The following is a 15290-nucleotide window of genomic DNA, read 5'->3' on the forward strand; positions in this document are numbered from 1 at the left end:
TCGATCTATCTTCAATCTATCTTTTTCTTTTTCTTCCCTTGTATGCGTTTTTCTTGTTCGTAGTTATCTCGAGGTCGATGCGATTCCGTCTCTCTCGCATCTTTGGTCATAATAGTCTTTCAGTGGCTGAAGGTAACTACTACTACTCCTTCTTCGTCTTTATATAGATCTTGAGATACAAAGACATTGTCTCTTTAGACATTCTCACTCTTGTCTGTTGTTCATGCGTCTAGATAAAGAGCTCGAATTAGTCTGGAGAAGAATAAGAAAGGAGATCGAAGAGTGATCCGTTTTACAAAGTCTTCTGCAAAGTATCGCTACTCGCCTTTTCTTCATGATGAATTCTCTTTAGAATAGACTCTCTCATCTACTTCTCTTGCCTGTAGAAATGAGCGATGTCTCCCCATGTATGAGTAGTATGTATTTCCTCTCTATCTTGCATATGTATGTGTGTGTGAACTGTTACGTATGTAGCAGCTATGTAGGGAGAGTGAATTAAGGCTACTCGTGTCTGTCTGCTTGTATATAACCGTGGGATAGACATAGTACGTGCTCTCTGCGATACTAGAGAAGTCTCTTCTTTCTTCTTCTGTACTTGTCTTTTCTTGTTTTGCATGCGCTCCCTGTTGCAGCAGTAGTAGTAGTAGTCGTGCTCAGCTTAAAGAGGGGATCCCCCATATGTGAAGTTGTTGACACTTTTCGTTCAGTCTTTCTCATTTCTTTCTTATCTCTTTCGTTCATTCTCTTTCTCATCTCTTTCTTTCTCTTTCTTTGTTGATACTTGACGGGCTGTCGTCAGATTCCTGTATCGCAGCAGATTGTGTTGCAGGCTTTAAGAGTAGATAGGAAGAGCGTTTATACGCGGAGACTGGAACAACTGCAGATCTTACACGCTCTATTCAGGTATGTCTACTCATCACTCGTTCTTTCATTCGTCAAGCTCGTCGCCACGAGGGCTTGCTTCATGCAGCTGTATACACACATACATACATGCCTACATCCAACCTGTCCATACATACATTTACTGTGACAAAGTGACATATCTGTATTGGTATGTATATACACCTACCTATCTATACCCCATCTAGTATATACATATACATATGTGTTCCTCTGCGTGTTTATACATGATGTGTGATGGATCGTCGCGTAGAGAGGGAGGAGTGCTGGGTCTCCCCTTTATCTTCTTGGTATCTTATGATGACGTATATCACACGCATAGGGAAGAATAAATTTTCTTATGCTAGGTTAGATGCTGTCTTCTCCGTCTTCTTTTCGGTCACTTATGAACATACACACACCTTCTAGGTACTTGACAGTACTCTCTTCTGATCGACTCCGCCTTCCGTGTATATACCTATTACGGATCTATCTCTCTTTTTTCGTTTGTGGATCTGATCTGTCTTTCATTCGTGCACCTATCTATCTATCTATCGTGGATCTGTCTCCTTTCTATCAATCTATCTATCCATTTGTGTAGACAGGTAGTAGGTACACATCGGCTAGCACGTGGGTTCCATGCATGAATGAAATCTCTTTTCCTTGGATCTGTTGAAAGGCCTTCTCCCTACAGTATAGAGATGAGTGATAAGGTATATGTCTTACAGTAGACACAGACGTCTCTATGTCCATCGCATATATAGTTATATAGGTATATAGGGACATACACGTGGCAGGTATGTCTATGCATATGGTGTTGCTCTTGTGTAGGTACACCTGAGAATGTAGGGTTGTTTTCATGAGATGTTTGCAGATCTCTCTGTATCATATCTTCTTGTTTCTACCTACATACGTGAAGGTTTCATTCGTCAGTGGAAAGTAAGTAGCAGAGCCGGAAAAAGAAGAATGAACGAAAAAGGGCAGTCCTGATACTAGCCTACCTCATCCACTTCTCTGACTTGTGTTTCCTCCCTCGTGCCTACAGCCCTACAGCATCCTTGTCAGGTTCCTTTCCTTATCAAGCTTCTCCTATCCATTCTCTCTATGAAGAAACACTTTCTCTCGCCGGAAAGACTTCCTATCACGTCCCTTCTTCTTCATGTACATCAATAAGATGTGCAATTCCGAGTGCCAGCAATCCAGCCTGTTCAACTTCTTCCTCACCTTCGCCTTGTCCTTCCTCCTTATCATCTTGTCCTTGTTCTTCTTTGTCTTCGATCTCTCCTTTCTACTTTCTACCGTCTTTATCATCATCATCATCTTTTCTCTCATCACCTGCATCAGCCTTTCCCTCCTTTCTCCTCTCCGAATATAAGCCGAATGTAAAGACACAGACGACTTCTTCCACTGCGTCTTTTGCTGCGTCAGCTGGGTGTACCACGACGAAGCGTATTCTTCTTCAAGAGCGCCTTCAGCAGGTCATAGAGAATCCGGAAGTTATGAAACGTATGACTTCTCTCATGACAAGAGAAGAGCAGGCCTCTATCCATTCTTTAGCTTCTTCTTCTTCTTTGTTTTCATCCTCTGTCTTTAGCTCTTCTTTCTCTTCTTCTTCATCCTTATCACCTCTTCCATGGATGATTTGTCCAGGAGTTACAAAGAAGAAGAAAAGAAGGAAGAGAAGTCGGCCGAAGGCGGAAGGAGTTCTCTTATGCTTACAAGAGCAACAGATGCCTGGGGTGGCGAAGGAGAAGATGATGATTGAGAGGGAGGGAGACTCGAGTCAACTACAAGAAGAAGAAGAAGCAAGGAAAGGAGATTCTTTAGGCCGTTCGAGAGACAGAAAGCATGCTTCTATAGATGATGCTGTCCCTGTTGGTAAAGATCCTCATAAGAGGCATGAGAATGACAACCGTCTATTTCTTCCGTCCGCCTCATCTACCCCTCCCCTCTATCTTCCCCCATCTCTATTCACAGATACATTCACATCTCCTATCTTAACAAATCTTCTCTCTTCTATTCTCTCTACCTCTCCAAGTCTTCCTCCCTCTCCGCCTCCTTCTTCTCGGCCTTGTTCTTCTTCTTCTTCTATTTCATCGATTTCTTCTTCTTTACGAGATTGCAACCGAGGAATGTCCTCCGAGGACATGAATGATCATGGAAGAGAAGGGAAAGGGGGTGATCTCTCTTCTCCTCCTCCTCCTCCTCTCGCATCATCTTCTTCACGTCGACAAGCAGGAGCTATTATCGTAGAAGAAGATGAAGAAGGGAGAGGGTCGGAGAGATCATCTCTGGATGGAGAAGACTCCTCCTCCTTCTCTCCGTCTACGGAGAGGAAGAGGAAGAGGAAAGATTCGCTGAAACTACAGAAGAGAAAAGAATACAAACAGAGAAGTCTCGCCAATACTGAAGATGAAAGAAAAAAGAAGAAGAAGATAGAGGAGGAAGAGAAGGAGGAGGAGGAGTATGGAAAGAAAGAAGATCAAAGATATGTATTGCGAGTGACAGATAGTAGTGGCACGACGAGTAGGCGTAGGGGATCTCCTGGAGGTGATGCGAATGAGAGATCTCTTAAGAAGGGAGAGATTGATAGCTCAGGAGGAGAAGAAGAGAAGGATGTGGAGATAGATGACGAGTGTTTTCCTTCTTCTTCCTCTTCTTCATTGACGCAGCGTCTCTCTATTGCTTCCACAGCCGCTACTACAATCGTAGGGTCGACAGGGGCGGATGTCTCCGATGCTCTCGGAGTTCCAAGAAGATCTTCCTCCGTCTCTGTAGTGAGCAATCTAAGTAGTAAGAGTAGTCTATCATCATCATCCTCCTCCTCTTCTTCTTCATCATCTCCTTCGCAGACACCTCATGGAGAACAAGAAGAAGGAAGCCAAAGAAGACAAGACCAAGGCAAAGGGGGAGTGGAGGAGAGCAAGAAGGGAGAAGGCCGAGAAGAGCCTCTGATGGATGCCTTTAACTCAAGATCTTCTTCTTCTTCCTATTCCGATGATCATGGCCGTCGTCTTCTCAGTCACAAGACATTAGAGAATTATTTGTCTACAGGAGAGAAAGAGGTCCCACCGAGAGAAAGAATACGAGCGTCACCGGGTGGAGTTCATTCTTCATATCATCGCCGGCGTATGATAGAGAAGGAAGCATGCTGTCCCTTATCATCTTCTTCTTTGTCTTCTTCGTCTTTATCGACGGCATCTTCTTCTTGTTCTTCTTCCTCTCCCGCCGTTATGGTCTCTTCTCCTCCAACTTCTCCTAATACGACGCCCCCATCGACACTGCTCGCTTCTCCTGCTATGACTGCAACGAAAAGCAAGCCAACGACGGCTATCTCTTGTTCTCCTCCTCCTCCTCCTCGTCGAGTGGATCATCTAGGTTATGCTGTACTAGCCGCAGCTCTTCTCAAGCACGGAGAGAAAAGCCGTCCTTCCTTTTCTTCTTCTTCTCTCCTCGCCAGCGCATATAAGGCGCCGTCGCCATCATCCTCTCGGCCGTCGAGCTTGACACTCTCCTCAACGTCTACACCAGCAAGAGAAGGAAAAGACTTGCTAGTAGGGGGAAGGAGAAGAGAAGAAGGAGAAGAGAGAATGGCCTCCGAAGTAGAAAACGAAGAAGGAGTTCAGGGAAGTCGATCTACACGAAGTGAGGAGGGGCAAGAGAGTCATAATGATGTTTCTAGACAGCATATGAATGATATGAAGAGAGTCGACCATTCCCGTGAGAAGATGATACAAGATGGAAGTGGTGAAGGAGAAGGAGGAGAGAGAAGAGTAGGGGTGATAGGTGATAAAGCCGGCGGTGTCATGATGCCTGAAGGAGGAGAAACGTCTTGCCAAAGTGACGATGGACTGACAAGACATTATTCTTCTTCTTCTCTCTTCAGCAGGATGACACCTTCTTCTTCTTCTTCTCAAACAAACCTCATGTATGCATTCATTCTACAAATGCTAAGAGAAAGAAGGGCTAGGGCGAAAACTTCTCTTCTCGCTCCTTCGCTAGTCGAGGCGAGTGCTTCTCAGTGTGGCACCGCCAGTACAGGTGGGGTGGAAGAAAGCGACCAAGGAGAGACGGGAGATCGACGCGATGACGAAGAGCAGAAGAAGAAGATGGAGAGGGGAATACGAGAGACAGAAGTAGGGGGTGAACAAGGGAGGGAGAGAGAAGAAGAGACTACTCCATGTCTTTCTTCTTCTTCTTCGTCTATTTCCGTTAACGAGTCAGATCTTCTCATGAAGCTTTTAACGGCTCGTCTTGAGGTGCCTGTGACAACCCCCGAAGGTTCTAACTCCTCTTCTCCCTCGTCTCTCTCGCCGTCTCTTCCTTCACATCAACAAGGAGAACAAGATCCACGAAGAGATGAGGAGAAGAAGGAGAAGCATTCAATTTTTCACCTGTCAGTGGAGGGGAGGAGCCAGATGGATCATCGCCCTGGGTGTACAAGACAGGAGAGAGAAGAAGAAGGACAGCGTCAACAACTCCCTTCTCGTCAACTGTCTGTACAGTTGGATCGAGAGGAAGAGCAGCATCTTTCCCCACCTGCTTCAGATGATCCATCTCCCTCTTTTCTTCTTTCTACATCCACAGATGATCCTCCGACTGTCTCTCATCGACATGCCCCTTCTTCGCTTATCTCCTCTCCTTCTCTCTCCTCAAGAATCGCACTTCTCAGTCTTCTTCGTCGAAAGGAGGGCACCAACACTTCAGCATCGTCATCTTCTTTTCCTGGTGGACATCCTCATGGAAGCTCTTCTTCTCGTTCCTTCTCTTCTTCCTCTTCTTCTTCTCTCTTTCTATCAGCCCAGCAGCAGCAGATTCTCTTAGAGATGTTAAAAGATCAGGGGGATACTTCTCATAGCAACTCCGATAAGAAGAAGACTGAAGATGCCGATGAGAAGAGACGCCAGCAGATCTCCCGTCTTCTCTTTCTCTCGGCATGTGACACGATAAATAACTACTATAATGGAAAAGGTCCCTCTTATAGAGACCAGGGCCAGGAGATAGTCATTCATCACAATAGAAACTGCAGCAGCTCACAAATGCCTGCAGATCATCATCTAAAGTTGCCTTCTCATCTTTCCTCTTCTTCTTCGTCTACTACGCCTTCACCTACTCTTTCTTCCTCTTCTTCGTGCTCTTCTTCAACCCTAGATTCCTCCGGGGCATCTCCTTCCTCGGCTAAAGAAGACCGGACCGTACAAAGGCGGGAGGATGAGACTGCTGAGAAGAAGGAGGAGGAGAAGAAAGAAACGACTAAGAAGAAAAACAAGGGGGGGGATTCTTCTCATCATGGTCTTCTTCAACCCTCTCCATGTAGACTCACTTCTTCTTCTTCTTCACATCTTCACGAAGAAGAAGAAAACGTTTCCCGTAAGAAGAAGTTATCTGAGAGAAGGAAGAAGAAGAAATCTTCTTCTTCTTCTCTTCCTCCTTATCCTCGCGAACGTCAGTGTGAGAGGCCGAAGCAGCATGTAGAAGATCTGTCAGCGGCGTCTCCCTTTATGCTTACTTTACACCAGTTAAGAAGCGCGGAGAAGGCTCTCCTCGATTCAGTGCCTGCGTCAGCAAGAGTTGTCTCTTTGCAATATGAGAAAACTCAACAGAGATGGGTATGTAAATGGCAGCAGTACTCTCCTTCTCCCCCTCCTTCCATCCATTCAGAAGGAGAAGAAGAACAACAAGAAGAGAAAGACAACGAAGATGAGAAAGAAAGAGGAAGCCGTCTCGTCAGCCGTATATATCGCGAGGGAGACCCGACGTCACCAAAGAAGAGAGAGGCTCATCCGTCGTCTTCTTCTTCTGAAGTGACCAATGAGAGAACAGAAGGAGAGAAAGACCTTCTAGCAGATGGAGAAAGAAATGAGCTTTGTATGGTGCGCCAACATGAAGGAGGGTGGGGCGACAGTTCCCCTGTTTCATCTAAGAAGACACCTCACAACAGAACAAGAGAAGAGGAGAAGAAGAAGAAGGGAGGGGAAGGAAGATCTTCTTCTTCCTCCTCTTCATTTGCGGCTTGTTCCCCTTCAGCTCGTTCATCCGGGAGATGGCATAGGAGGTGCTTTTCTGTCTTGAAATACGGCTATGATGGAGCTTATGCTTTAGCCGCTGCAGTGGCAAAGAAACTTCGCGACGGGAGACAGAAGGCTCTCCTCGAGAAAGAGAAAGAAGAGCAAGTCGATAGAGACGACGATGATGATGAGGGAGAACCAAGGAGGGGTTGGGAGAGGTCGGGGGGAGGGGGGGAGAATAAGAAGACTAAGAAGAAGGGAGGAAGAGAAGAAGAAGAAGATAATGAGATTTCGAAAATGACGAACACATCTTCAGCGGGAGTGGTACTGACCTATGTGGGGAGACATCTCATGAAGAACGCTGAAAATGAAAGGGATGGCCGCTTAACTGAGAAAGAAGGAAAGAATTCTTCTTTCTTGTCTTTAGATGAAGGGGGGGAGAAGAAAGGTAAGAAAGATTCTCTCTCGCGATCTTCTCTTCTTGACGAGGATCAGGGTGGGGGAGGAGAAGAAGATTTGATAAAGGAGACAGAGGAAGAAAGGAAGAAGAGGCAAAAGAAAGTGGGGAGAAACAAGCGAAAGATCGAAGTGAGAACGACAAAAAAGAATACAAACGCATCAACGATCGCCATAACCCGAGAAGGTGAGGATGAAGTAAGAGGAACTCCAAGAAAAAAGAGAAAGAGAACAGATCAAGAGACCGGCGATTCAACCTCTCTTGCAAAAAAGAAGGATAAGGAAAGAAGAAGAGAAGAAGAAGAAAAAGACAAACTCACACCGGGATAAGAATGAAGATCCTCTCAAGGGATTCCTACGCTTTCTTAGACAAACAGAAAGATTTACACTATACCGAATGGGGGAAGAAGAAGAAAAGAGCTGATAAAGAAGATGCATACATAGATGAATAGATGGATCTCTCTCTAGTCTCGACTTGAAGCAGATACTTGGAGAGAAGAGAAAAGAAAGAGAGAGAGAAGAGAAGTTTAGGTGTTTTGAATCGAGCATACGAAGGCGAGAGAGAGTTCTTCTTCTCACGTCTTGTCTTTCAAGAGCGATAGATAGATAGGTAGATAGATAGATAGATTTAGGATAGATAGATAGATAAATAGATAGGTAGATAGATAGATGATTCTTTTTATCCACCTGCTTCTTTTAGTCTTCCTCTTTGTGTGAAAACTTTAGAAGCAAGAAGGAGATGAAGAAGAAGACAGACGAGTGATGTTTAGCTCTTCTTCTTCTTCCTCCTCCTCTCCATTCTCTCTACCACGTAAAGATGTGCCCCGACAGAGGGCTTTCCTTAGCTCTTCAGAACTTCTTCATATCATACGACATCCATGCCTCTATAAATATATGCATATGCATACACATACATGTATACATATGTCTATACAGAGGTACGCATGTCGTATCATATACATATGTATGTATGCTTAGCAGGCACTGTGCATGCGTTCCTTCATAACGCGAACGGCTCACGGGGAGGTCTCTCTCCGATCGTCGTGTAGGTTTGTAGAGGTAGGAGCGTAGGTATGGCGGTGTATGCGGGATAGACAGACTACAGGGGGGGGAGAAGGAAAGTGAGAAGTGGGGGGTGCTTTTCCGGCGGTAGTCGAAACAAGAGAGGAGAGATTAGACAAGAAGGAGAAGAAAAAGAAGAGGAGAGACGGCGTTTCTTATGACCCTTCTTCTTTCTCTTCTTTCCACTTTTGTTCTTTTCTCTCCTTTGCTTCTCTTCGTATTCTCTTCTTATTCTCATTTCGAAAGGAGAGAAGAGAAGAATGGACCCCAAACCCTTGCAGAGAGAGGATGAAGCAGACCTGGATCAGACTACTCAATAGACAGAGTGAGCGGACTACGGATAGCAGTAGTACCAGAAGAAGAATGCGAATGGAGAGAAAGAAGGGCTGATCAGCATACAGAGGATGGGTTTCTTTACTTTTTTCTTTCTCAAAAATCTTGTCAAGAGAAGAGAGCCGGTGTCTTTTCATTCAGCTCGAATCTTGACTTTCTTCTTGTAGATGTAGCCATTGTAATGGCGGTAGGATATCAGGTGTATGTACACCCCAACCCCAGCCACACACGTTCATAAACTCACCACTTGAGTTTCAATTTTTAGGTCAGAGGAGGAGAAGAAGAAAGAGAAGGAGGACGCCACAAAGGCAATGAGCCTCTCGATTCCCCGATATAGACTTCTTCCAGACCAAACAAAATGGAGATCTACTCCATCCTAGATCTCTCTTTTCTTCACATGCTTCTTCATATTCTACATAGATAGACATATGTATATATTTATGTGATTGCATGGAGAGGGGAAATGCGACAGTCAAGGAAGTTTGAGAAGAAGAGGAAGATTACGTGAAAGAAGAGATTCGTAAGGGGGGATTGGAGGGTAACTATATGTATCTTCTTTCTTTCCTGCTTTCTCTTCTTCTCTTGTTTCTTCTATTCTTATTTCTTTTCCTTCTTCGCAGACATTCCCAGCTATCGGTCCATGCGTGTGTCTCTTTGCTTTCTTCTCGCTATTCATCCGTTGTATATGCTATCCCGATCTATGTAGACAGAAATAGTGTATCTGTATATGTATATAGTGTATACCTATCTATCTATCTGTATATATACATACAAGGCGCGACAGGAGCCACCCATCCGAGGCGGATGGCGCTTGCGTGGTTCTCTTTGTGTCACTTAACAAGGCAGGAAAAGCTTGTAGAAAGATGATCAGCCAGATGTCATCTATCCACTTATCTCTCCTTCTTTTTATTTATCGTTCCTCTTTGATGGATGTGAAGTGAGTAGATCATGAATATGTAAGTAATGAGAGGCATGCACAGCAGGAGTTTCGCTGCTTCTCTCCCCCTTTAACTGTCTATCTATCTATCTGTTTGCTTTGGTGGATCCATCCATCCGTCTATATATGTCTATTTGGTTGATGTGTCTCCTTCTTCAAAGAAAGGAGGTCTATTTCTCACTTATACAGGGAGAGAGAGCAGCGTACCTGTCTCTTCCTGTTGGAGAAACAACGAGAAAGAAGAGATAGAGAGAGAGACAGAGTGACGAATCATCATTCATCTTTTTCGATCTCTCTTTGTTTTCGTTAGCCTCTCTCTCTTCTTCTTCTTCCTCCTGCGAAATGTTCACCTCCTCTTCGCGTTTCTTCTCCCTTAGAGGCGTTTCTGTTTGTTTGGAGCGCATCCGATAGAGCGAATGATAGATCGAGTTTCTTTTCATTGTCAGTCTTCTGCTCCTTCCTAACATGGCAGGGGTTCCCCCGGGGAGGTGTACATACACCCCGTGCGCCGTCGATCAGACAGGCTTCTTCATCTTTTTTTGCTAGGTCGCTACGACCACTTTTTGGAGCCTCTCTTTGACGTTTTTTTGACTTCAGGCTCTTCTTCTTTCCTTCTCTTTCCTTTTCTTCTCTTGCTTTTCTTCTTTCTCTTTTCTTTTTTCTCGACCTCTTGTACAACTAGACTCAAGCTGCGCGTTCGCGCGAGTGATGACAGCAATACTCCTCCTATCAAGAGTCTGCTTTCTCTTCTTTGTCGCATTTTCTTTCTTACTCCTTTGCTCCATTGTATTATAGAAGAAGAAAGGACAAACGTCAAGAGGAGGAGGAGAAAGGAAGGGGGAGCACTCATGCAAGAAGAAGAAGAAGCGGTGTGTGTACCTTAGAGAGAGAGGAGAGAGATTTTCTCTTTTTTTGAGAGAAGAAAGAGAAAGACCATTTGTAGTCATAAGAAAGAAAGAAAGAAATGTTCTTTTCGTTTTGTATTTTTCCAACCTCTAGTGAAACAAGGACGGACGTCTGTATTTTATTCATCGTCTTGTTGTCGATCGTGTACCATGTGTGCATGCGTGCATCCATGCACTAGAAAATTGCATGCGTGCATGCATAGGTGACATGCATTAAGCAGACGTCTTTTTTTTTCTTTTCTAATCGCCACAACTCCAACAAGGAGGAGAAGTGACCACGGCCAACTCCTTTGCCTGGCTAGGAGGTCTTCGTGGTCGTCTCCATCATCTGTCTGTCTAGGCTTGAAAAAGAAAAAGAGATGTTGGAACGACGTCCATCCTTAGCTCGTCTCATCCCTTCGGCGTGTTAATAGTGATAGCTCAGAATAGAAAAAGCGACCGATAGATAGACAGATAGATGAGAGATACATGAACTTACAGATAGACGGAGTAATAGATATATATATATATATTTGTTTGAATCTGAGAAGATTTGGCGACATTTTCGGCTGGTCGGTAGATAGGCGAATTTGCAGAGGTGTATATATAGGTAAAGACTGATGATAGATGGAGAGAGAGATGAGAAGCTTTAGAGAAGGGGTCTTCGAGTGGCTTAACAAGATTACCGCAGTATAAGAGTGACAACTTTAGGCCCTTGTTTCATCTTTTCTCCATTCAAGGAAAGCAACTAACCCACACAGCAAGGCCATGAATGAATATGTTTGATCATGTATATGAAAGTATGTATGTGTGAAGATGTATGTAAGCACGAGTTCGTATTTAGTCATGTATACGAATGAAGATGCATGTACGTATGAATTGTATGTATATATGTATATGTATGTATGCATGATCATGAGTATGTATGTATATGTATATAGAAATGTACGACGTATATAAGGTATGACTATGTATGTCTATGTATGAGTGTATATGGTAGATGCCTTCCTGCTACATGTCCTATTCTTCTTGTTGTCTTTCCTTCTTTCCTCCTCCTCCTCCTAACTGTATGAGGAGAACCTCCAAAGTGACTAGAAAAAACTGCAAGAGAAAGAGGTCTATTTCAATCAATACAAAGACAGATCCGATCTATCTCTATACATATAGAGGCATAGGTAGATACACAGATAGGTTAAAGATAGACTAGGGCCAGCTGTGTATCGTCGCGTCATTTGATGCCGGCAAACGGACGGAACAAGAAGAAGAAGAAGAGTCTGCGTAAGAAGAGAAGTGTTGAAGAGGTGTGGAAAGTAGTAGACATAAGAAGGAGGAAGAGATAGCGGCGAATAAAGCAGCTTAAAGAAGATAAGGAGGAAATACAAGTCCAGGAAAGGAGAGGAAGAAAAAGAAGAAAAAAGGGTATTCTCAAAGTATGAATGGCCTGTCGCTCTCTTCATTCTGACAGCTCAATAGACTACACGGTAGGAGGGAGTAGCTGTAAGTAGAAGTGACTTTCTCTTCAGCTTCTTCTCGCCTTTTCGCTTCTTCACACTTGGGAGAGCAAACATAAGCAGGAGTCTCACTACAGCAATCCGATCAGGTAACCGACGAAGAAGACGAGGAATTGAGAGCAGGAGAAGAAGGAGAATAGCTCGCAAGAGAGAAAAAGCTTCAAAGCGTTCAAGAAGATGTGGAGAGAATCGGGTCCTTCCCAGATGGGAAATTTATAGAGAGAGGAGGAGAGTAGGCATGATATCTATTTTAATAGGGCCATTGTTAGGACACTCTCCACTCCTACGCCTGTATAAATAGAGAAAGAGATAGATATGAGATAAACGACGGAGAAGCTTGAGCTAGGAGAGAAGTCTTATTCTCCAAAATGAATGAATGAGCGATCGGAGGTATCAGTGGATAGAACTAGAAGAATTGGGTGGTCAAAATGAAGATGTGGGGAGTATTTTACCTCTGGCTATTTCAACTAATGGCCGCGTAGACTTGCCTATCCCCCATTGAGAATGCGAGGGAATGAGAAGATAGCAAGGAAAAGAGTCCCCGTGCCAGCGTGTGAGTCTTCTTCTTCTTCATCTCTACTTATCTACTTGACGATCAGCACCTACACCTATAGAAGACACACACATACATAGGTTAGATATCGCCAATAAGTAGTTGTAGCAGATAACCTCGCATGCGCCATTCACGGAAGGAGATGTATATAGGCGTGTAGAGATGAAGATGTGCATGCGATGCTTTCCTGCGGTATGTGAGAATTCTCCTCGAAGTTTTCAAGCGAGAGAGACTCCGTTTGTCTGTCTGTCTATCTCTATGTATCTAGCTAGGGAAGACAGGAAAGAAGAAGATGCAAGAGCAAGTCTTTCTTTTCTCCCCTGCATCGTACAAAGCTATCCATCATCTTTGCTCGACCCCCTCTCGAGAAGACTTTCTTTTCTTTTTAATACCCTTTACGACCGAATTCACTGGATATCCACCACACATACAACATGCCAGCCCTCTGCAGACAGACGTCATCTATTACACACTGTTGAAAAAGCCCTTGTCTAAAGGCTGCTTGCTCTTCTTCTTCTTTCTACGTTCATCTCTCACTTCTCCTCTATCTATAGCTAACTCGATTTTGATCTCCTAAGATATATATAGAGAAACCTCCTTACATATGTATGAAAGACGATACATAAGCCTCCTATCGCCCCGAAGTCTCTCCGATGACCTAGAGACCGTGAGTAGTCTTCTTCTCTTTCCTTTCTTCTTCTTCAGTATTCTGTCCTACATGCATATATATATACATATTTATATGCTCTGTGTAAGAATGTGTGTATGTATAGGGAGACATATACAGATGTGGAGAAAGTTATCAATGGATCTTCCATCTCTGACTATCTCTCAAATCTATACTGAGAGATTTAGATCAGGAAGAGCCACGAGAAAGACGAGAAGAACGAACGCCTTCTCATATCCTCTTTCTCTTTCTTCTTTCTTGGTCCTCTTCTTCTTCTCTCTACTAAGCTGAGAATTTCTCTCTCCCTCCTGCAGCTTTCCCTCTTTGTCCCTCCGTGAAACCTCCCAAGAAGGTCTCCATGTTTCTTTCATCCGTCCTACTTCTGGCTCCTTCCCAGTTTTCCACTTTCTTTCTCTCTCTCTCTCTGTGCGTGAGTATCGAGGAAGAGATACATCTTTCCGACGGATGAAGAGAAGAGAAAAGGAAGGAAGAGAGAAGAGATCTTTCATCGTTTTTTCTCTTCTCTCGATAGGGAGAGAAAGAAAGGACTCTTCTGTCCGACTTTACGACGGGAGAGAAACACCTGAGCCAGCTTTTCCTTCCTTCTTCACAACTCTCTTCCACGCTCTCTCTTTCTCCTTCTTTTTTTCCTTTTTTCCTCTTTTCTTTCCTTTGCCTATCAACTAAGGACATAGAGAAGCCTCGTTCTTCTCTTTCCATCAGAGAAAGAAGGAATCTGCGGATGACTCCAGGAAGCATCTCTCGCGAGACGACCGTGTACATCATCGGCATTTCTTTCTCTGCTCCTTTTCTTCCTCATTGGGAGAGAAAGAAGAGAGAAGAGGATCTAAACCGTATCGTCAAGAGCATCTGTCTGCCTGTTCGTTTCCTAAGAAAGAAGAAGAACGAAGAGGAGGAGCGCGAAAGTCTCTCGCCTTATTTTCTTTTTTGCGCGTCTCCTGCCATGTTTCTGTTTCTTTCCTTCATGAAGAATGAATGACCTTGTTTGTAATCTGACAAAAAGCAAAAAGCAAAAGTCAAGAAAAAGAAGAAGAATGTGTCTCTGATCAAGAAAAGTACCGGACGTTCCTTCACAAAGTCGGAGAAGGGAGAACGGATCGAGATGTTTCTCCTCATCTCTGTTTAGAAGAAGGGAAATCTCAGCTCTTCTTTTCTCTCTCTCTCTCTCTTTGCTTTCTCTTTTCGTCTATTTCTTAGTCTTCCGTCGTCACAGCGTTCTCTCGCTGTCGTTTGTTTTCCTTCATCCTTCCTCTCTTTCCTTCTTTCTCCCTTTATTTGCCTTTTCTCTTTCCGTGAACAACAGGAAAGGAGGCTTGAGGATTTTCTTCTTCTCTTTCGGAGAATGAGAGGAGAAGAACGACCTTACGAATCATGTTCGTTTAGACCGTAGAGAGAAGAAGAAGAAAAGAGTGTTCTCCTCTGTAGAAAGAAGAGGAGAGAAGAGTGTACTGGTAGATTCTTCAGTCTTCGAAGGAACAAAACACGCAAAAAGAGACAGAACAACTTCTTCTTCGAGATCACGTCAATCTTCTTGTTTGAGAAAGGGAAAAGAGAGAAAGAGATAGATAGATAAATAGATAGAGAGAAAGAGAGAAGGGAGATTCCTTCTTCTTCCTCTTTCTTCTGCCTTCTTCTTCGTCATCTGGCTTTTTTATAGAGGGACGTTTTGTCTTGTTTCTCATCTTTCTTTCTCTCATGATGGTTTAATAGTGCTGGATCATACTCAGATCTCTCGGTTTCTTTCTTTTCTTCTTGCTCTTCCGCTCTTTCTTCTTTCTTTCTTCCTTCCTCTCCCTTTCTACCATTCTTCGTCTTTCGGATCAGTCCATTGTTCTTTTTCCTCAACGTCCGTCCTCTGCATCTTTCTTCTTCTTCTTCTTCGTTTTCTTGTCAAGATAACAGAGCATCTCCGTCTATCTGTACGTACACCTATCTTCTTCTCTTTTTGCCTCTTTCCTTCTCTCTTTCTCTTTCTCTCT

At 43.9% G+C, this 15290-nt stretch overlaps 2 protein-coding genes across 2 annotated transcripts in view; both read left to right on the forward strand.

Annotated features, from left to right (window-relative positions):
- Positions 1-10763, forward strand: part of CSUI_004414 (ap2 domain transcription factor ap2x-3) — a 20597-nt gene extending 9834 nt beyond the window's left edge. Inside the window, exons 3-4 of the mRNA XM_068064605.1 lie at positions 64-132; positions 1925-10763. Of these exons, the coding sequence (XP_067923418.1) occupies positions 64-132; positions 1925-1987 (132 nt within the window). The 3' untranslated portion in view covers positions 1988-10763. The remainder of the gene's footprint in view (positions 1-63; positions 133-1924) is intronic.
- Positions 10764-13966: 3203 nt separating this feature from the next.
- Positions 13967-15271, forward strand: CSUI_004415 (uncharacterized protein). Its single transcript, XM_068064606.1, has one exon. The coding sequence runs from the start codon at positions 14033-14035 to the stop codon at positions 14288-14290; it is 258 nt and encodes an 85-aa protein (XP_067923419.1). The 5' UTR covers positions 13967-14032; the 3' UTR covers positions 14291-15271.
- Positions 15272-15290: the final 19 nt, after the last annotated feature.

The sequence above is a fragment of the Cystoisospora suis genome, assembly GCF_002600585.1.
Source record: "Cystoisospora suis strain Wien I chromosome Unknown contig_2061, whole genome shotgun sequence".
Lineage (NCBI taxonomy): Eukaryota > Apicomplexa > Conoidasida > Eucoccidiorida > Sarcocystidae > Cystoisospora > Cystoisospora suis.

Coding starts and splice junctions, on each gene's coding strand:
- CSUI_004415 (XM_068064606.1), top strand. CDS start 14,033: ATGACTCCAGGAAGCATCTCTCGCGAGACGACCGTGTACATCATCGGC.